This window comes from Natrix helvetica, assembly GCF_964273705.1.
Source record: "Natrix helvetica genome assembly, chromosome: 3".
Taxonomy (NCBI): domain Eukaryota; kingdom Metazoa; phylum Chordata; class Lepidosauria; order Squamata; family Natricidae; genus Natrix; species Natrix helvetica.
The window spans coordinates 163,301,214-163,323,247 of NC_138549.1; the positions used below are offsets into that span (position 1 = coordinate 163,301,214).

Consider the following 22,034-nt stretch of genomic DNA (forward strand, 5'->3'; position numbering starts at 1 on the left):
GGCATTTGAAGCACGCAAGTCTTAAAGCTGTCAAGTTACAAGATCCTTGCATCCCTAACCCTTTAGAAAAAAAAAACCCAGGGGTCTTCAAACCTGACAGCTTTAAGACTTGTGGAGTTCAACTCCCAGAATTCCTCCTCCAGTCATGTTGGCTCAGGAACTCTGGCACTGAAGCATGCAAGTCTTAAAGCTGTCAAGTTACAAGATCCTTGCATCCCTAACCCTTTAGAAAAAACAAAACCCAGGGTCTTCAAACCTGACAGCTTGAAAACTTGTGGACTTCAACTCCCAGAATTCCTCCTCCAGTCATGTTGGCTCAGGAACTCTGGCATTGAAGCATGCAAGTCTTAAAGCTGTCAAGTTGCAAGACCCTTGCACCCCTAACCCTTTAGAAAAAAGAAAAAACCCAGGGTCTTCAAACCTGACAGCTTGAAGACTTGTGGACTTCAACTCCCAGAATTTCTCCTCCAGTCATGTTGCGGCGATGTCATCTGCGTGGATCCATCTTCGGCTTTTTTCACAGGGGGCAGGGCTGCTGCTGAAGATGTCGACGACGAGCCCCTGCCGCCACCAGAACAACAGCTGCCTCCTCCTCCAACAGCACCACTACATTTGGAGTGAAGCCGCCAAAGCTCCCGCTGGCGCCCCCCTCCACTCGGAGCACCGCGTTACCCCTGCTGCCTTCTCCACCACTGCCATGCTTTTGAGAAGCCATGAGGCCTTTTTTCCCTGCTCCTGCCCCCCCCCCGCCGCCTTCCTACTGGCTCCCACGGCCTCATGGCTCCTCAAAAGCACAGCAGAGGAGGAGGGGGCAGGGTAACGCAGGGCCCAACTCAGGTGCTCCGAACGGAGGGGGAGGCGCCGCTGCCATAGGCGGGGGCACCGGCGGGAGCTTTGGCGGCTTCACCTCAGCCACAGCGTCGGGTGCTGTTAGAGGAGGAGGAGGCAGCAGCAGATATTCCGGTAGCAGCAGGGGTTTTATTTTAGCTGCAGCGCCGGGTGCAAGCAGCTAGGATTGGCCGCTCAAAAGGCAACCGACAAAAGCCACTTTCCCAGAGGGGGGGGCTGTTGGAAGAGGGAAGTTGCTGCCGTTCCCCGCTTGCCGCTTTCGGAGTCGTTTTGAGGCTGAAAGGGAGCAACTAACACGTGTCCTTGCCACAAAGTGACATTGAAATGCAATATCTTCTGTGTCTTCTCCCCCCCCCCATACCGAGGGCGATTTAAACAGATTAAGGCCGAAGGAGATAAAGCGAAAGTACAGTTTGTTAGCGAGTCACTTCCCCCCCATGTCTTCCTCCTTAAAACCTGTAGCGGCAGGGGCTTTACTTTAGCTGCAGCACCGGGCGCAAGCAGCTAGGATTGGCCACCCACAAAGGACCTCCTCCCCGGGCTTGCTTTCCTGGCGTCAGTCGCCCCGCGCTCACCAAAACAAGTCCGGGGAGGTCCTTTGCGGGCGGCCAGTTCTAGCAGCCGCGCACCTTAGAGGGAACTGGGAGGGAGGGGAGCGGGCGCCCGGCACACAGAAGAGCCGCATTAAAATGTGTAAAGAGCCGCATGTGGCTCGCGAGCCGCGGCTTGCCGACCACTGATTTAGTAGATTTCTTTTAGTAGCAAAACATGCAAGGAGTACTGCAAGCAGGCAAAATCCCTAGGTAATTATGTATACTGTTCTTGTATATTTATATGTAAAGATCTTTACCTAAGTGATATAGGATCTAGTTATATGCTGGTCTAATCAGAGACTTGAGAATTCAGAAGCAGATAAGGTGAAAAAAGGGCAGGAAGTTTGGTTCATCTCATAAGTAGTAGGTCCTCCAATGAATTTTGTGGATTATCTTCAAGAATATGTAGTACTAGATGATTTGAGGAGAGCAAATATTGTCCCAGTCTTTCAAAATAGAAATACAGAGGACCAGTGTAACTATAGTCATGTTAGTCTAACATCATTACTTGATAATATTCTAGAACGGGGGTGTCAAACTCGTTTTCATTGAGGGCTGCATCAGGGTTGTGTTTGACCTCCTGGGGCCGGGATAGCTGTAGCCAGCTCGACATCACTTGTGTCAGGGGCACCTTTGGTGGCCTGAGCACTCTGCCAGTGAAAATGGGTTCCTGAGCTCCGTTTTCAGCTGTAATGACCTCTTAAAACCCTCTGCCAGGGCCGCACGCAGCCCTCCCAAGCTCCATTTTTGGCTGGCAGAGGCACTGTGAACCGGGCCTTCACTGTTTCCAGGGCAGCCCCACAGGTCAGATCTTAGCACCCTCTGGGCCGGATCAGGCCCCCAGCCCTTCAGTTTGATACCTGTGTTCTAGAACAAACAAAATGATTGATTTGTAAGTATCAATGGAACAATTTAGTGATTATAAGATTTCAGCACCGATTTATCAAGAACAAATCTTGTCATAACTATCACAAGTATTTCATTTTTTGATACTTTATTAAATTATTTCATTTTATTTTCCTAGTAAATAGTATATATACATTTATATTTTGACTTTAAGAAAATATTTAATAAAATACCTCCTGAACACTATTTAAGAAGCTATTAAATCAGTTGGATAGCATGTCACATACATGTTTGGTGGAACCATCATTAATTTGAAAACTATCCTCAAATAAGAGTTCCTTATTAAATTGGAATGGGTATGAATTGAATTTGATCATGAATCTAGTATTATTACCATGCCATGATTTGCAAATGGCACAAAACTAGGTAGGGTGGTAGAAGAAAAAGCTCTCAGTAAGATAAAAATAGATTGAAATAAAATAATTAACTTTAGGAGAGGAAAATGTAAAATTATTCCCTTACAGAGGAAAAATATCAAGTCCATGAGGATAGGATGGAGGGTACTTGGATTGGTAATAGTACATATTAAAAAAATCTTGAAACTGGAACTATTCATAAGTTGAGTTTGAATCAGCCATTTTAGCAACACTATTGTCAAAAATACAAAGGGAGCTTGTGGTTGTGCTGTTTAAAAAACCCCAAACCAATGTGGGGCAAGAAGCAAGAACAGTCACCTCAAAAATGAAACCCATGTTTCAGGAATTATGCAAGCAAATAATATTTTTCATTAATAAGATTTTGTTCTATTTCTAATGAAAATGTTTCATTTGATAAAGCTGTAAGATTCTATCATTATTTAATTCTATAGATTAAAAGATTTATTAAAAGTGAAAAAAATACAAAGGGAGATTTTGGTTGTATCAACAGGAATATTGTTTCCATATCCCTAGAATTAATTGTTCTCCATCATCCCAGATGTAGAAATGGAGTGATTATCTTAAGTTACAGAAAGATTTGGAATGGTGGGAAAACATTGCTCACCATAAGAACAGTTCAATGGTATACCTAGGGAATTGACTCTTGTTCCCTGCAAATTTCAGGTTATGTCTGAATGGCTTGTTGGAAATGATTTAGTTTGGATTCTGAATTGAAGTAGGATTGAAGTAAATGACAACAACTTTCTCATTTTTTAAAAAAAAAATGCAGACTTGTGTAATGATGCCTTATCCAAATGCATCAAATCATTTTGACTGAATTTAAAATGTCATAGTCTTAGGTAAAATGTATATATTTAGGAAGAGATACACACTTGCATATTTAATTCAGATCTCTTTACAGATGCCTGTTCTGTTTGCTGATATTGTTTGTATAACTAGCAAAATCTGGAAGTCTTTGCAATCATAACACAGTGCTTGAAAAATGGGAGATGTTGCTGTCAACCGATATAGGATCCTATAGTTTTCTCACTCAAGGATTAAGTGATATTGTTTAAAACACTGTATTTTTATTCTGCTCTTTGATCCAAATGGATCAACAAAAAGGTTTATAAAAATGGAAAATTTACACGGAGGATATGGAAAAAGCAGAGTATGCTGTTGTCATAACAGAAAAAAGGACCTGTTCTGTTGTTATCTTCCCTGGTATAAATAAAGAAACATCTAATCCATGAACACATGGGGTTTGAGGCTGATCATTCCTGAGGATTATTATTGTACCACTTCAGTTATTGGCAACAACTGTAACAATAAAATTAAACAAATCTTCCACTTGCATATGAGAAACACTTACCTCGTAATTAACACGATAGAAAACTGGCTGGTTTTATGAAATATATTTTCTTTAGAAATGTCTGCTAGGAGACAAAACTAATTGAATCCAGGTGCAGCAGCCCACTGACTTTTTATGTGTGTGAGCCTTTAAAAATATATATATTAGAAAGTACCAGACTTGTGCATTAATTAGGATGGATGAGGATGAGATTTAATAATAAAATGCCAGATTTTTTCCAAGCTATTACTCTTCAGAGATTTTTGGATGTCAACTTTCATAATCCTTAAACCTTCTGAAAGGTATAGTCCAAAATCTTTTGAAAAGATGAAACCAAAAAAGACTGATATTTACTCTCTGATTTCTCTTAGCTAAATTAATGAAAAAAACTGTTTGCGACCATCAAAATTCCCAGGCAGCTATATTTTGTTCAGTAGTTGTATGACAAAGAGTTTTTCAAGCAGGATTCTACATTGCCTATATGGATATCTATGCTTCAGTTGTGTTATCAGAGTGACATTCTGAAGGTACAGGGCATGTCACTAGTGCTTGCTGTTTTTTTTACTTTTGGGAATACCTCAATTCGGCTAGCGTAACATTGCTTTTACGAGAGATGTGAGTTGAATTCCTAAGTAAACACTAGTGACCCCAGGGTCTCACTGCTTTCATCAGAATAATGAAAGCAGTATCTCTGTTTCAATGGAGAAGACTACTAATGCCTTTTAATTCCTAAATAAGGACCATTGGTAATTCTTGACTTCATTGCAGCTTCAAAATGCTTATCTGGGCTAATGTATGCCTACTTATTTATATTAAATTTATATACTATTCATTTTACTATCAAATGACACTGGGCAGCTTACATCATGATAAAATAAGAAAACAATTAGAACATTAAAACAAAGTCCTTAAATTTTCTTCAGGTTTGTTATTTACTCAATTTAAAGAAGAGCACCATGTCATCTTTCATGTGATTTTTACTTGGTACCAAGGTAACCCAGAGATTGACATCTTTTTTGGCTTGTGTCCCCTGGTTTGTGCCCCCTCAACCTCATTTGTCTCTGTGACTCACAATCTTTTTGGATATATATATATAAATAATAGGAAAGTAGAAAATTCAACGCTTGATGTACTAGTATTCCATGTTTGCCCAGTGGCAAAGTTCTGCCACTACCCAGCATTTCATCATTACCTGATCATTTTTTGGCTTGCGTCCCCTTTGTCAACCTCATTTGTCTCTGTGAATCACTTCCATGGCCACTCTTAAGATATACATCATAAACTATAGCAGTTTTCAATATTTATGCTGCTGAAATTAGCACAGAGAATGAGATGTGAGGATAATGACAAAATGATTATATGCTTGGATGGCCCCTCAGAAACTTACTATGACTCCCCACAAATATGGCATGTTCCCTGGGGGGGGGCTCATGGCCCATGTTTGGGAATCACTTATATAATTCCACTAAATTTGCTGATTTTCAGGGCCTGGTCATACATAAAGATTAAAGCCATTCTTGTTTTAGGAAGCAAATGTAAACACGGGCATTTTGTTCTTCTCAGGTTGCAGGTAATATCTTTCCCTTCCATCAAAATAATCACACTGAAAGGAACATTTGATTGGAAGCATTTTAGACTTTGAGAATTTAAGATAACTTTATTTACTTATTTTGACTTATTTTTCTGCAATGAAGTTTCAGTCAAATCCTTTGCATTATATTCTAAAGAATGTAATTGGATCCAAGCCCAGAATTGGGGTGTTTTATTTCTGAACTTTTATTGCACTTAAAGAAAGTGTTTGGTTACTTCTAAAGCTGACTTTGCTCTTGGGGCAAAGACCAAAGCACTCCTTCTTTTCTAAGGGTCTGATGAAATATAAAGGGAACATACTGTACCATATTTATGTTTTCTTCTTTAAGAAAACCCTTCCCTGCCTGTATAGAATCCAGACCATTGTACAAAATTGCTCATTACATTTCTTTAATACATAACAATTAGATAGAAAATTCTGTAAATGTTCACACCATGATTAAAACAATCATAAAAATCAGACAAGCTTTTTCGATATATACAGAATAGGAAAGTAGAAAATTCAACATGATATGTTAGTATTCCATGTTAGCAATAATTTTAGTTGCAAAATTCTGACACTCCCAGCATTTCATCATTATCTGATCATTTCAATAAGTGCTGTTTTTAAAGCTGTCAGAAAAAAACTTTATATTACTATTGAGCACTTCCAGTAAATTTGGAGCACCACTTGAATACATTGACAAAATCACCATCAGTCAATTACAAAAGGCATCTTTACTTGGAACAGCTTATTTAGAACTTATTTAGAACAATTATTTAGAACAATTTAGGACTTTGCCATCTTCGATCGGAACTAAGCGTAGTACATAAAATTATCTGCTACAATGTCCTACCTGTCAATAAATACTTCAGCTTCAACCACAACAAAACAGCTCCAAACTTGATTGCAGTAAATGCACTACCTGATACTGTGGTTTCTTCCCCAAACCTCCAAAACTTTAACCTTAGACTGTCTACTGTCGACCTCACCTCATTCCTAAGAGGTCTTTAAGGAGAGGGCATAAGCACACTGATGTGCCTACCGTCCCTATCCTAATATTTCTTTGTATTTGTATCCATTTCATGTATTCATAATCATGTCTATACTTATATCTATTATCCAATTCATACTTGATGAAACAAACAACAAACAAATAAATATCCTGCAATGATACTTTTAACTCCACCAAACAATATTTGCCAGGTCCTTGGGAAGGATTTGATAGAGGGATAAAAACACCAAATCCAGTCTAAACATCTGACTCACTTTGCAAGCAACTATTAAATATATTTCTCAAATGGTGCTTTTTATATGTGCTGTGCTTACATGTTCCTGACCTTCAATTTTATTGTACTTTTGAACCAAATGGTTCCTTAACAAACATTGAGAAGTTGGGCTCTTGTGCTTCAGCACAAGATCTAGGCAGTGTAAATTATTTACCAGTGACAGAGAGTTGTGTGGTGTATTATGGCAGTGGCTCTTCTGTAAATGAGGCATAGTTGCTTTTGGCAGGGGCATTTAGCCACACTTAGGAACTGCAGATTTTTAGAAGGAACTTTTCAAGAGCTTTGTATATTGCATTATTCCTGCTAAATGTGATCTGGCATTAGCTTAGATTTATTTATTTATTGTATATATGATGTACAGTGACAATAAAGGCTATACTGCTTCCTCTGTACTTACATGATATATAGATATATAAAGGCCATGACATTAATAAATCAATGGACTCTTTCCCGTGAGCACCTGGCTAGCCAGTTTTGAAAGCAAATCCTACTGGAAGTTCAATAAACATCACTTGATACCCCCTTTTCAGCCTTACTGATAAGGAAGAGGAAGACTAAATTCACACAAGTGTACCATCCTATGGTTGGTCGCTTTGGCTTAGCATTTTGTGTGAATTGAGATAATTGTGTTGATTTGAGTTTATGCAGATCCTTGTTTAACATGTGTGTGAACCAAACCATGGAGAAAGTGAGTTTTTTCAGCAGGATGGGGGTGGGAAAACACAGAGATATCCTGGATGCATATCCTTAATTAAGCCTACCTATATCAGAGATGCTGCATTGAAACAAAGCTTTATTTGGCTTATTTTAGCTATAGCTTAAATAATAATAGCTTGATTGAGCCATAATAACTAAATTCATGCAATGCACATCTGGTTTAATTTTGGTTTATGTGGTTTGTGAGCTATCCTTTAAGAAAGGAGTGGGCAATCTTTTGCATGGGTTAGGTGGCAGAGGACTACATATTTCTATGTAGTTTACAATTTTGCTAGTTTTGTGAACTCAGCCATTCGTTCTTGAGTTCACAAAACCATGGCTTGGCTTGGCCCTGCAATAATCAAACCAAACGATGGCCCTGTTCGATGTTGTAAACGCACCTATATTTGCTTATAGTTGAGCCGGGCAGCTCCGATGTTTTCACGGAAGTCTTTGGACAAATCCTTTTACAGAAACTCATTCTAGTCTTTTGCATGGGTACCCCTTGAGTCCTCGCCAAGGGATTCTCTCAGCGTCGACGGACCTCAGCACGTAAAGTCGGCATAAGGCATAACCAACCAGCTCCAGGACCTCTGGGGGAGCCGCGCCCCATCTTCTCCCGGGGTTCCCCGCCCCGCCCACAGCAAAGTGAAGCGCTCCCTTGAAGTGTGGCATTGCGCTCGCCGCGCAGACTCTTGCTTTCGACTGCAGTTGGCTGGTCCGGCGGTCTCGGCGTGGGAGCAACGCGTGCCGGCTGGTCTTGCCTCGGCGTCTCGCCGGAGGAAGCACAATGCAACAGCCTGGACAGACGAAGCGATAACAGGCAGGCGATCGCTCTTGGAAACGGCTCTTTGCTCGACGGCGTCTAATGTGCTCTTTATTTTATTTGCCTGGAAAAACAAGAGTCCAGTTTAGGATCGGATTGAACGCTGCCGAGGAAGAGGGAAAGGAGCGAGAAAAGAGCAGGCAAGCTATGGAGCGCGAGTTGGCTTTGTCCCGTTTGCCTCTTTGGGACTAGCTTACAAAACGGGGAAGGTGGAAAGGAAGGATCCCCCGGCGTTTCGAGACTCCAGGCACTGAGAAGACCTGGGCGCGCGTGGCAACGGCCAGCCAGCCAGGAGAAATTTGACGCGTTGCAAATATTAACTGGATTTGGATTTGTGATTTATTTATTTAATTTTTTTTGACAGCGTTTCTCTCGCTCCCGGAATTTGCTGCAAGTTGAGAAGCTTGCAATCTGGATTTCATGGAGCGGGGATTCTTGATACTGGTTGGACTTACATTTCTCTCGAGCGCAGGTAAAATACAAGGAAAAATAACTAACGAAATAAATAAAAGGTTGCAAGAGATTTCGCCTGATCATTCTTGACAGCGGTTTTCAGTTAGCCGCGTGAAAGAAAGGTTGCTTTTCCACCGCGGGCCTAGGCAAGTTGGCTTGGAATTTGGTTGCCCGAAATACGGGCTCGCTGTTACTGCCTGGAAAATGGGCATCACGAATTCCTTCGTAAATAAAGTTGTTTCGGGCCTCGGAGAAATCGAGGCATCCCGAATAAATTAAGAAAGCAGTACACTTCTTTAAAAAACAATTACATAATTATAACAATTTTAATGTTTTTGAAGCATATAAAAAAGCAAGATGCTGCATCGGACAGAGAGCTCCTAACTTCCGAAATCACACTTCTAAAGCCATCGTTTAAATTTTTGAAAGCTTTTTAGTCGCCAACTTTTTTAAGGTTATCTTTTATCCCCAATCGTTAAAGCTAGTCCATAGGAAATATGCAGAAATATTTTTTTTCGTTCTGCACGTCAAGGGAAAATATATTTTGCTCTTGATGTATAGAATGAAACAAAACGTTTTCTGCCCTGAGCAAGGGAGTTGGACTAGAAGACCTCCAAGATCCCTTCCAGCCCTATAATTCTATAATACTTTTTTCTATCAGGGGAAAGAGAGATCCTTTCTTTGTAAGGTGTTATGTTGCTGATAATATATGTGGTGGCCAAATCGTGTGTGTTCGGTTCTGAAGAAAAGAGAATCCAATTTCTTTTGCTAGGAATTGTGATGGTGGAGAGGCAGACTGTGAAACTGGCACCTGAGAATCCTAAAATAAGAACTAGCCAACAGCCCAGAGATGATAAAAACAGTCTTGGGTGGAATTTGGAGGTGAGAGCCCTGGCAGGCCTTGCAGGCTTGTTGTGACAGTATCTATCTAGAGTGCTTTGAAGATGGAAAAACATAATACTAACATTTCTAGCTGGGTTTGTTTGAATGAAACAATTGCTTCCAGGATTCTGGGTTGGAGTTCTGAAGAGCCTGTTGAATTGTGTCCAGAAACCTCTTGGATGCTTTTTGAAACATAGGATTATGCTGTTGTGGAACCAGGCTGGATTTGATCTCATTTGAATTCCACCTTTTTAAAAGATGCTTAAAATGGGGGGGTTTCAAGATGTTTTCTCATCAGTTAACTCTTTGAGCTTCATTACTATAGTTGAAGCAGCCTTTACATAAATCTTTGCAAATTGCAAATGGCTCTTCAAATTACAGACCACCTGTCTGACAGTAACAAACATATTTGATGCCGTCCTTCTCTAGTGTGTTAATTGTACAAACTAGGATTTCTGTCCTCTTACTAAATCTGAATTTTCTTATATATGCTAACAGTTTTGGGAAAAACAAGTTTTGTTAAATTTGTCCCAATAGTACTGTTGTATTAGCCATGCTAATATTTTTTTTATTGCTGCATTATAATTAATTTTCTGTTTTGCATTTCTCTTTCTTGATCTCTTCCCCAGCTTTCATTCATTACTGTGAACTCGAGGTGGGGGGGCATCTGAGTGGTTTCTGTTTAAATGTTGCCTGGTGATTTGTCACAGTTGTAATTCTAGAAGTTGAGAATCCAAACCTGACACCACTTACTTTCAAGATGTGACACTAGGAGTTTTGTTGCAGGACTCAACTGCTTTGCTAGGAACAGCTTCTATCTAATTTGGCCTCTTTTCCCCCACCCACACTTCCCCCCTCCTCCACAATTTGCAGGTTTCTCACTACCCACCTCTCATCCCCTGTTGCTTCCCAGTGTGGGCAGGAGTAACAGCACAGAGCTGAGATTTCTGGGGCTCTCAGAGAAAGTCAGCAAAGAAACCAGCACAGAACCCGGAAGGCTGAATTCAGCTACCAGCTACAAACTGGACAACGTTGCTGACCTGGGGGAGGTCCACCACAGAGCCAAACGATGTACTTGCTACACCTACAAAGATAAAGAGTGTGTTTACTACTGCCACCTGGATATCATCTGGATCAACACCCCAGAGTGAGTGGGGGTATAGTTCCTCTGTAGGGAGCTGGGGCAAAGGGATAGGTTGGCATTTCAAGTGGGAAAAGGATCTGGGGTGCTTTCTTTTCCTCAGATAGAAGTTAATTCTATCTTATTTCAACATGTGAAGTGTTGTGTCTAAGAGGATGAGACCACTTATGTAAGTTTCTGTTTCAGCAGAAGTATACTCTTAAATTCCATTTGCTGGAAGAGAAATACTTTCTGGAGAAGTGGAATTGGTTAATATTGTATGAAAAAGAGTGGCTTAATAGAAGCTTATTGCTATTTATTGGGTTTATGCTCTATAGAAGTTCAGGGAGGCATTTATATAAATATGACCCAAAAATATTGATGAAATGTGGTAATCAAATGAGTCCAGTGATCCAAGTCCAGTGATGGTGGACCTTTGGGGCTTGGTATATCTAACTTGGCTTTGCTAACTTGATGGCACCCCCATACCCCAAATGAAAAGGAAACAACCCCATTTGATAGATGCCTAGAATATTCTTTACAATATCCCTACAGAACTCCCCTGCTCTATTTAGGGCTGTTGGCTGGCTATTGGAGGAGATGATAGAATAGTAAAATACATGTTGCTGCCTTTATCCCCATGTGGAAAATATCAATAAAAATTTTGACCCATGTTCATGGGTCTATAGTCTTTGTTCTCCAGTAGCATTTCTGATGTTTCCTCTCTGAGTTCCTCGGAGAACCAAAGAGGCTCCCTAGGATCCAGACCCAGAGAGCAGTACATAGAAGCTCCACAGAGTGGTACACCATCATTGGACTCTCATTTCAGGCAGCAGAAAATAATCATTTGTTCTGTGACTGTTCAAAGTTAGAATGGTGCTAAAAAAGTGGACATATGACCGGTCCTCTCACTTACCACTATTGCATTATCTCCAGGGTCACATGATCAAAAATTGTGTGCTTAGCAATCTGGACATTTATGACAAAGTATCTTAATGATCTCCCTCTCTCATCTTTGTTGTTTTGGCCATCCTGCACAGAAGGTGGTGGTGAAGAGGCCTCTGACCTTAATAGATCTTCCTTGTACTTCTTTGTCCTCATCATCCTGGGGGGAAAGGTGGCACCAGGAGCTCTGTTGTTGCTGGACTTGTCCCAGATTCTTACCTCAACTATGAGAGGACAAATAAAGTAGGAGGAAGGTCTGCTGTATTATTTACTAGATTATTTAGGATGGTCTGTGTAGTTGATTTAATGTTTTTAGCTATTTTATGTTCTTTCCAGTTCTCTGTGCCCAGATTCCACTAGAACTGGGCAGCCAATACATTTAAGTAAATAAGTAATAAATAAAATATATTAATACAGTCTGCTTTCTCTTTAAATGACTAGTCTATTTGTAAGACATTTTAACAAACTGCATTTTAGCATCTACTAAAAAATGTAACAATGCCAGCAATTTGCAAATGTGAGTCTTGTGTAAGTCTTATGTAAGGCAGGACTGACTGCAGCATCACCCACGGCTACTTTGCATAACATGTGGTACTGAATTCCCAATGGCAATACATTCTTTACTCATTGGTTAGGAATATACAACATGCTTAATGAAAGCAGTTAGCCAAATAGCAGTAATATTTGCCTGAAGTGCTAAATTCATTAGTGTTAATTCTTAGGTGTGGAGTTTTTTTGTAAAAAAGATATAGCTTAGGGTGTTCTGCAAATTCAGTCATTTGCTTAGTTTGTTTCAAAGGTGTAGGCAGCGATGGCGAACCTTTTTTGGCTCGCGTGCCACAAGTGGGGGGAGCGCAGGGTGGGCGTGTGCGGGCGTGCCACACATATAATGCAATGTGCAATCCCCCCAGTGCACATGCACGCACAACAGGTGTGACCCCCCCCCATTTTTACATGCTTTTTTCACCCTACCCTGGCTCCAGAGGCTTTATAGGAGCCTGGGGAGGGCGAAAAGAGCCTCCCCCCCCGGAGGCCGTCCGGAGGATTCAGTGAGCGAACGCTTAAAATGACCCTCCGAGCAAACCGGAAGTTCCGGTTTGCTCGGAGGGTCGTTTTAAGCATTCCCAAGGCTTCAGGGACCATCCGGAGGCTTCTCTGACGCCTTCGGAGCGTTTAAAACGACCCTCCGAGCAAACTGGAAGTGACTTCCGGTTTGCTCGGAGGGTCGTTTTAAGCACTCCGAAGGCTTCAGGGACTGTCCGGAGACTTCCCTGACACCTTCGGAGTGCTCAAAATGACCCTACGAGGTCCGAAGGCTTCAGGGACCGTCCACTCTTTTCGCCCTCCCCAGGCTCCTATAAAGCCTCTGGAGCCTGGGGAGGGCGAAAAAATGGCTTTTAAAAACAGTGAACTCAGCTCGCGTGCCCTGACAAATGGCTCCGCGTGCCACCTGTGGCACGCGTGCCATAGGTTCGCCATCACTGGTGTAGGCAAACTGAGATAATGGGTTTACTTTATTAACCAGGTTAACCACTCATGAATCCAGCTGTTGAAGGTGCATTCTAAGATGCATTAGGGAATAAGAGCCAGGGTATAATTTCTGCACTACAGTTATGTTATGCACATATTCTTCAGAGTTTGATGGCATTTGATGAACATGCCTCAAAATCCCGAGAAGCTGTGCAGTTTAACCCATAATTTAGGAGAGCTATTTGGCCCCAGCTTAAATTTACTTTACTTATTTATATCCTGCCTTTATTATTTTTATAAATAGCTCAAGGCAGTGAATATATCTAATACTCCTTCCTCTTCCTATTTCCCCCACAACAACCTTGTAAAGTGAGAGAGTGTGATTGGCCCAAGGACACCTAGGTGATTTTATACCTAAGGCTCAAGGTCTTATGGTTTCTAGCCCGATGCCTTAACCATCAGATTAAACTGGCACCCCATCAATACAGATTAGATAAATTGAATCATGCCAGTGAGGATTGAGAAATCAGGCTGAAATCAATCAGAAGCTGTTCCAATGTGTCCTTTGAGGCTCAGTTACCTGCTGTAGTAGCCACCCTACAATTCTGCATGTTTATATATGGGGCAGTTGGGAAAATGAGGTAATTCCCCAGTTCAGATTTCTCCTCTGCTAGAGTCTCTTAGTACACCTTGCCATTTACTTCGCAGAGTGGTAAGGGCAGGGGTAGGGAATGTGTACAAAGCATTTTAAAGTGTTTAAAATGCAGAATAACAGGGAAATTGACTTCTGCTGTCTTTGAGGTGAGTTGAACTTCAGTTCCCATAATTTCCAGGCACTGCATCCTGTTCGTATATACTTTATAATCCAAGGAATGCTAGGGACAAGAGATTGGGGGTGGTTCTGTAAAGTGATGTTGCTGATATTATTCCTAGTAGGACCAGCTGCAGCTGATAGCTTCAAGGCAGTTATTATTCACTGTAGACAGTGAGGCTGCAGGTAATTGTATTACTGCTGAAAGCCACATGAAAATAATAATAAAGGATGCCTATAAGGCTAACAAGCTAATATTCCCATTGTAGGCTAGATTCTTCAAAGGGTTTTTTAAGACCTCAAAAGTATTCTTTCTGCCTTCTTTTACAAAACTTTCCAGAAGTTTTTTGAGATCTCATAGCTTTTGTGATTTATGAGACATAACCTGTCTTTTGTTCAGAAACACAAAGAAACATACAAAAGCCTTCTGCAACAAACCTGTGAAGTAGGTTGACTTAGAAGAAGTAACTTCCCCAAAGTCACCCAAGAATCTTATAGGATTGAGAAGAGAGTAGATGTTGGACTCCCCCCATACCTTCACCCCTATAATAGAGAGAGAGGGAGGGAGGGAGAGAGGGAGGGAGAGATATGGTGGCCACTGAGCACCCCTTTCTTTTATTCCCCACCACCACTATCAGAAAAACAGCCCTATGAGCCAAGTTGGGTAGAAAAAGAGTGGCTGACTTAAAAGTCTTCATCCATGGCTGAGGTGGGGTTTGAACCTGTGTTTCGTTACCCAGATATCATATAACATTGGCCACTTGACTTTGCCTGGAGCTGTGCAACAGCTTGCCAAGGATTGGGACTGAGGTGCACCACAATTTAGGACTCAAAGCCTGCTACAGGATTTGCACCCTCTTATGTTCATGTTAGCTTCCACCTATTCTTTTTGCCCTGGTTCAGTATTTCCCTAAATATCTCCTATTATTCCTAGTTGAATATCATCTATTCATCATGCATTCTTTGATAATGTGACAAAATTAGTGGACCAGAAGAATGCCGTTGATATAGTTTACTTGGACTTCAGTAAGGCTTTTGATAAGGTAGACCATAACTTACTACTAGATAAAGTAGAAGAATGTGGGTTAGACAGCATCACCACCAGATGGATTTGTAACTGGCTGACCAACCGCACTCAATGTGTAGTCCTCAATGGAACTGCATCTACATGGAGGGAAGTATGCAGTGGAGTACCCCAAGGCTCTATTTTAGGCCCAGTACTCTTCAACATCTTCATTAATGATTTGGATGAGGGAATAAATGGGGAACTCATCAAATTTGCAGATGACACCAAGCTGGCAGGAATAGCCAACACTCCAGAAGACAGATACAGAAGGATCTTGACAAACTTGAACATTGGGCACTATCTAATAAAATGAAATTCAATGGTGAAAAGAGTAAGGTTCTACATTTAGGCAACAAAAATGGAATGCACAGGTACAGTATAGGTGATACCTTGCTCAGTAGTAGTAACTCTGAAAGGGATCTTGGAGTCCTAGTGGACAACCATTTAAATATGAGCCAGCAGTGTGCAGCAGCTGCCCAAAAAGCCAACACAGTTCTAGGCTGCATCAACAGAGGGATAGAATCAAGATCACGTGAAGTGTTAATACCACTTTATAATGCCTTGGTAAGGCCACACTTGGAATACTGCATTCAGTTCTGGTCGCCACAATGTAAAAAAGATGTGGAGACTCTAGAAAGAGTGCAGAGAAGAGCAACAAAGATGATTAGGGGACTGGAGACTAAAACATATGAAGAACGGTTGCAGGAACTAGGTATGTCTAGCTTAAGAGAAAGAAGGACTAGGGGAGACATGATAGCAGTGTTCCAATATCTCAGGGGTTGCCACAAAGAAGAGGGAGTCAAGCTATTCTCCAAGGCACCTGAGGACAGAACAAGAAGCAATGGGTGGAAACTAATCAAGGAGAGAAGCAACTTAGAACTGAAGAGAAATTTCCTGACAGTTAGAACAATTAATCAGTGGAACAGCTTGCCTCCAGAAGTTGTGAATGCCCCAACACTGGAAGTCTTTCAGAAGATGTTGGATAGCCATTTGTCTGGAACGGTATAGGGTTTCCTGCCTAGGCAGGGGGTTGGACTAGAAGACCTCCAAGGTCCCTTCCAACTCTACTATTGTATTGTATTATTGTATCTATCTCCATTTTCCCTGAAAATACTGAAGATATGTAGCCAAAAATACTGTATTTAGGAGGTACCAGGCTCATAAATAGGAATGTTTCACAGCATTTAATACAAAGTGTTCTTTACTATGCTAGACCTTGTTAGATCTCATTTGTTGTTTACAGGGCTAGATGCTCTGCTTTGGGAAAGGTAGAATGCAAGTCTTTCGGTTGCAAAGTTACAAACCATAAGGACAAAGTCTTGTTTAGCAGTTGTCACTCGGGTCAACAGTTTGATTAACATTGTGTACAATGTCTCTTTCCAATAATTTGGAGTAGGTCTGCACTTCTCTTGTTAGGTTCTAACAGATACTGGAAGTAATTGCTTAATTTTCTCATTTCTTTATTTTCCTAAGAGATCTATTAATATTTGAGTGACTTAATGAATTATATTGTTTAAAATATGTAACCTCCTCTGAAGAATGCAGTAAATAACTGAAACCTGCTGATCAATTTAAATCACTAAATTCAAATTGAAAATTGGGATTTTATTTTCCAAAATCTGGTGACAATTTTAGGATTTCCTAGGGTCTTTGGAGGCCTTCTAATCTAACCCCCTGCTCAACCAGGAAATCCTATAACATTTCAGACAAATGGTTATCAAAACTCCTAAAAATCTCCAGTGTTCAAGTACCCTCAATTTCTAGAGGCGAATTGTTCTACTGATTAATTGTTCTATCAGGAAATGTTTCCTTAGTTCTCAGTTGCTTCTCTCCTTGATTAGTTTTCATCCATTGCTTCTTGTTCTGACTTCGGGTGCTTTGGTTTTCCCCTCCTCTTCTTTGTGGCAGCCCCTCAGATATTGGAACACTGCTACTCAGATATTGGAACGCTGCTATCGTGTCTCCCCTAGTCCTTCTTTTCATTAAACTAGACATACAGAATTCCTATAACCATTCTTCAGATGTTTTAGTGTCCATCTCCCTAATCATCTCTGTTGCTTTTTCTGCACTCTTTCTAGAGCAGAGGTCTTCAAACTTGGCAACTTTAAGAATTGGTGACTTTAACTCCCAGAATTCTCCAGCCAGCTAAAGAATTCTGGGAGTTGAAGCCCACAAGTCTTAAAGTTGCCAAGTTTGGGGACCCCTGTTCTAGAGTCTCAAAATCTTTTTAAAGTTGTGTTGACCATAACTGGATGCAATATTCCACATTTTCCTATCTTATCAAGTAGTAGATTGTGGTCTACTTTATCAAATGCCTTACTGAAGTCCAAGTAAATTATATCTACAGCATTTCTCTCATCTAGTAATTTTGTCATAGTGTCAAAAAATGCAGTAAGATTCATCTGGCATGATCTGTTTTTGACAAACAGATGTTGGCTTCTGATTACAACTTCATTTGCCTTCATGTATTGATGTCAGGCTGATAGGTCTGTAGTTTCCTGGATCCATTTTTCCTCCTTTTTTGAAGATGGGAACCATATCAGCCCCCTTCCAGTCCTCTGGTAGCTCCCCAGTACTCCAGGATTTTTGAAAGATATAGTTCAGTAGTTCTGAGATCATGTATGTATGTCTCCCAGTTCCTTCAGAACCTTGGGGTATAATCCATCTGGTCCTGGTGATTTGAATTCATCTAGAGTGGATAAGGTATTTTCTTACTATTTTCCTGCTTATTTTGACTTGCTTTCCTAGTCTTTATTTTATAGTATTTTTTGATAGATTGGACTGTTTTTTCCTTTTGTGTAAAGACAAATGCAAAAAATGAGTTAAGCATTCTTCCTGCTGCAGTGATCATCTCCTTCTTGCCATTTTCTTCTATTTGTGGGCCAATTGTTTTCTTGACTTTTTTCTTGGTTTTTTACATATTGGAAGAAGCTTCTCTTTTTTGTTATTTTTCACTTTTATCACAAGCCCTAGTTCATTATTTTGAATTAAGTGCAAAATGGTTGTGCCATTTAAGGTATGCTGTTCTTGCCTGCATTTTACGCCCTGACATTATGTGTTGGTCAGTTTCTGAGGCTTCTCTGCATAGGGTCCACTGTGGGTCCTACCTAATAGCACATAACTTCATAAGATAAATCCAGATATTTGTCTTTTTTTGGAAGCAATCTTATTCTTTGCACCTGATATGCAAACCATATGTCTCTAGGAATAACCTCTTAGGAGTAACATCAAACCTCAACAGTTGTGGCTTGAATTCTATTTTTGCCAGAAGGTGAAATATTTTTCTGGGTCAGAGACCAGGAATCTTTTTAGGTCTCAGTTGTAGCCAAAGTTTTGTGTAGCCAAAGTTGTAGCCAAAGTTTTGTGAAATTTGTGAGATAACCAAGCCCTTGTGAGATTTTGATTATATATAGACATATGGAGATAAATTACATTTACACACTATAAAAAGAGACAAAAAAACTAAGTAGGAAAAAATATACTAGAGCACCTCTTCTCCTAATAAGTAGAAATTAATACCAGACAATCAGTCAAGCAGAAAACAATATCCTAACCAAGGAACTACCAAGGAGAAAGCTACACCTCACCAAAATTATCAGGACTAGCTATTGTATATAATCAGGCTGCAAACACTGAACTTACTAGCACTGATGATGTTACTTAGTTGAGTAATGAAAGACCTGCAAGTAACCAATGAAGCTCAGATAACACTCCCTTTATATATAACTCACAGTTTTTCCCTTCAGAGCATGATAATTTACTGTGATTTGAGGGGGGTTTTAAAGGGAAAAATACTGATTTTGGCAATGCATGGCTTTCATGCCCTATAAGATAAGTATATATTTTATGTTTGGGAAATTATTTCTGATAATTGGGCTTTTCCTCATTAAGAAGATATTCACCAGTCCTTGAGCTGCTAAAAACTATGCTATCATAAAATTTGCTCCCAACTAGTGATCTCTATCAGGCTGTAGGTATGTTGCTATCAAACTATGTTATTTATGGTATATATGACCAGTATCATAGATTCTTTCCTTCCAGCTAAATGTGGTCCGCCATCAAGAAAAAACTGCACCTTGCATTCTCTTCATGTGGGCTGGAAGAGGTGATCTTTGACAGGGGAAGTGACTGATGGGTTTCTCTTATAGATCAAAATTTGCTCTAGTTTAGCACAAGTGTGTTTGATCAGTTGTATTTGAAGGGAGCCTGAGTATCAATTGATATCTTTAACAGCCCTAAATCTATCATCCCCAAAAGCAGTATTATTCCAGAATAATATTAAGCCCACATGACAAAACAGCCTAAACAATAGCTGAAATCTGAGCTGATGTCCAGGGAGAATTGGACTATAAGGCAGCAATATTTCAACATGCAAATCCCTTCCCCCAAATAGCTTCCCCTGGATAGTTGTGGACAGGTTTATCCAGGTCTTCAAACTGGAGAATGGCTCAGAGTCCTGGTGATACAGGTAGAGACGGTGGTTTGAAAGAATGGACTTGGAAAGTAATGTTTGATAGTTGGAGAAAAGAGGACATGGCATTGCTAGCATAATCTCAAACGATTTAAGTGCTAGAGCTCACTGTAACAGCATTGCCAAAAAGGCATTAAGTGTTGTTAAACTAATATTATGAAGGTTTCCCTCCGGTAATATCATATTGCTAACTAGGGCATGCAAAACCTTTGGCAGACCAATTCTCGAATACAGCTCATCTGTCTGAAATCCACCCTGTATATGACACATTAATACAATTGAGCGAGTCCAGAAGTATTTCATGAGAAGAGTACTATACTCCTCTGCTTGCAACAAAATATCCTATACCACTAGGCTTGAAAATTTGGGCTTGGACAACCTAGAACTATGCTGCCTATGGTTGGATTTAAGCATAGTACACAAAAGTATCCGCTACAATGTCTTACCGGTCAATGACTACTTCAGCTTCAATCACAATAATACATGAGCAAACAATAGATGCAAACTCAATGTAAACTGCTCCAAACTTGATTGCAGAAAATACGACTTCAGCAGCAGAGTGGTCAATGCCTGGAATGCACTACCTGACTCTGTTGTTACATCTTCAAATCTTTAACCTTAAACTGTCTACTATTGACCTCATCCCATTCCTAAGAGGTCTGTAAGGAGCGTTGTTAGGTAAGTTCCCCATTAGGAGAGTGAGTGTGCAGAGAAGTGTAATGAGAGTGGTGTGGAAGAACACGCACAAGCCAGCATACAGGGACACCGAATAGTAAAAGTAGTAGTATTTTACTTATGTAGAAAATAGAGGTATTCAGAGTTCAATTTACACACGGTTCAGTCGGTCAGTTATCCATCGAACACAGTCCAGTATCATATAATCAATTCAGCACACAGTCACTAACAGTAGCAAAACTCACAGTAACTTACGATACATCTACAAGCAGTATCCACCGATCAGCATCTAAAAAACAGAGAGCTAACAGTCATTCTGGCTCCATCTTATGGCTGCTTGAGGTAACAGCAACCAATCCCATTACAGCAGTACTTAAAGAAACAGTACTACTCTCATGGCTTATATATTGCTGACCCAACCGTTAGCTTACATTCCTAACATTCTCCCCTTTGGGTAAGCAATATATATACCCTTACAGTCTGAGTCCGTATTCATCACAACAATGTTTGCATTTTACAGTACTTTGGACTTTGGTAAAATGATCTGCAATATTATCTTCCGACATACAATACTCTAGTGTAATCATGTTACTACTAACACTTTGCCGTACATTTAGATATCTTAGGTCAGTATGCCTTGTCCTTGTCTTTACAGCAAGATTGGATGCCATCTCAATCACTGCTTGGTTGTCTTCATAAACAACAATAGGTTCCCGTATAACAATCCCCATATCCAGTAGGAGTTGCTTGTAACAAACCAAATTCGTACATAACAAAGACAAACATGAGAATTCAGCGCCATTGTTGATAAACTTAAATGTTTTTGACGAATAGACTGCCATCCAATTACTGCTTTTCCTAAGAATATTGTGATACCTGATGTGGATTTACGTGTAGACACATCTGTAGCAAAATTTGCATCAGCGTATGCAGTTAATCTCAGTTCATCCTTAGGCTCTAAATATAAGGCATAGTGTATTGTCTGTTTGAGATATCTCAATACACGTTTAACAGCTTGCCAGTGCCTTTCAGTAGGTTCAGCATTAAACCTGGCTAATCAGTTAACACTATATACTATATCTGGTCTTGATCAATTGCTAAGATAAGATAAGCTACCAATTAGGGATTGATAAATACCTTTATCAAATACAGGGCTTTTTACATCATCATGTCTAAATTCTAGACCCATTGGAGTTTTAGCCGGTTTACACAGTTCCATCCAAGTCCTGAGTAACTGGTTAATCTTCTCAGTTTGTGATATTTTATATCCTCCCCTAGTTTTATCTATCTTTAAACCAAGATATTGCTTAATTTCACCAAGGTATTTTATTTTAAACCGTGTTTGTAATAGTATAATAATCTCAATAGCCTTTTGCTCGGTTTTAGTAATTAATGCTATGTCATCAGTGAACAATAGCAACAATGAAATCATACCATTGTTTTCTTTCTTAAATAAACAAGGATCAGCCATTCCAGCTTTGGAACCTATCTTTGCTAATTCCTTCACTATGCATTGATTCCATTCATAGCCTGATTGCTTTAAACCATAAAGACTCTTTTTTAACTTCCAGCAATCAGTGCTATTATCAGTGTTTAACCCTAAAGGTTTCTTTAAATATATAGTATGTTGCAACGGTGTGCTCAAATGAGCAGTCTCGACATCTAAATGATTCACTACATATCCATGCTTAGCTGCCCAAACTAA

General features: G+C 40.2%; 1 protein-coding gene across 3 annotated transcripts in view; it reads left to right on the plus strand.

Moving 5' to 3' along the window:
* The first annotated feature begins 8,109 nt into the window (after window positions 1-8,109).
* EDN3 (endothelin 3) overlaps window positions 8,110-22,034 on the plus strand; it is a 66,060-nt gene continuing 52,135 nt past the window's right edge. For 2 of the 3 annotated variants that reach the window (XR_014175030.1, XM_081948892.1), the window contains exons 1-2: window positions 8,110-8,908; window positions 10,645-10,918. Coding sequence is in view for 2 of the 3 variants with exons in the window: in XM_081948892.1 (XP_081805018.1) it covers window positions 8,857-8,908; window positions 10,645-10,918 (326 nt within the window). In the remaining variant the exon portion in view is untranslated. The remainder of the gene's footprint in view (window positions 8,909-10,644; window positions 10,919-22,034) is intronic. The other variant, XM_081948891.1, reaches the window with a different exon arrangement.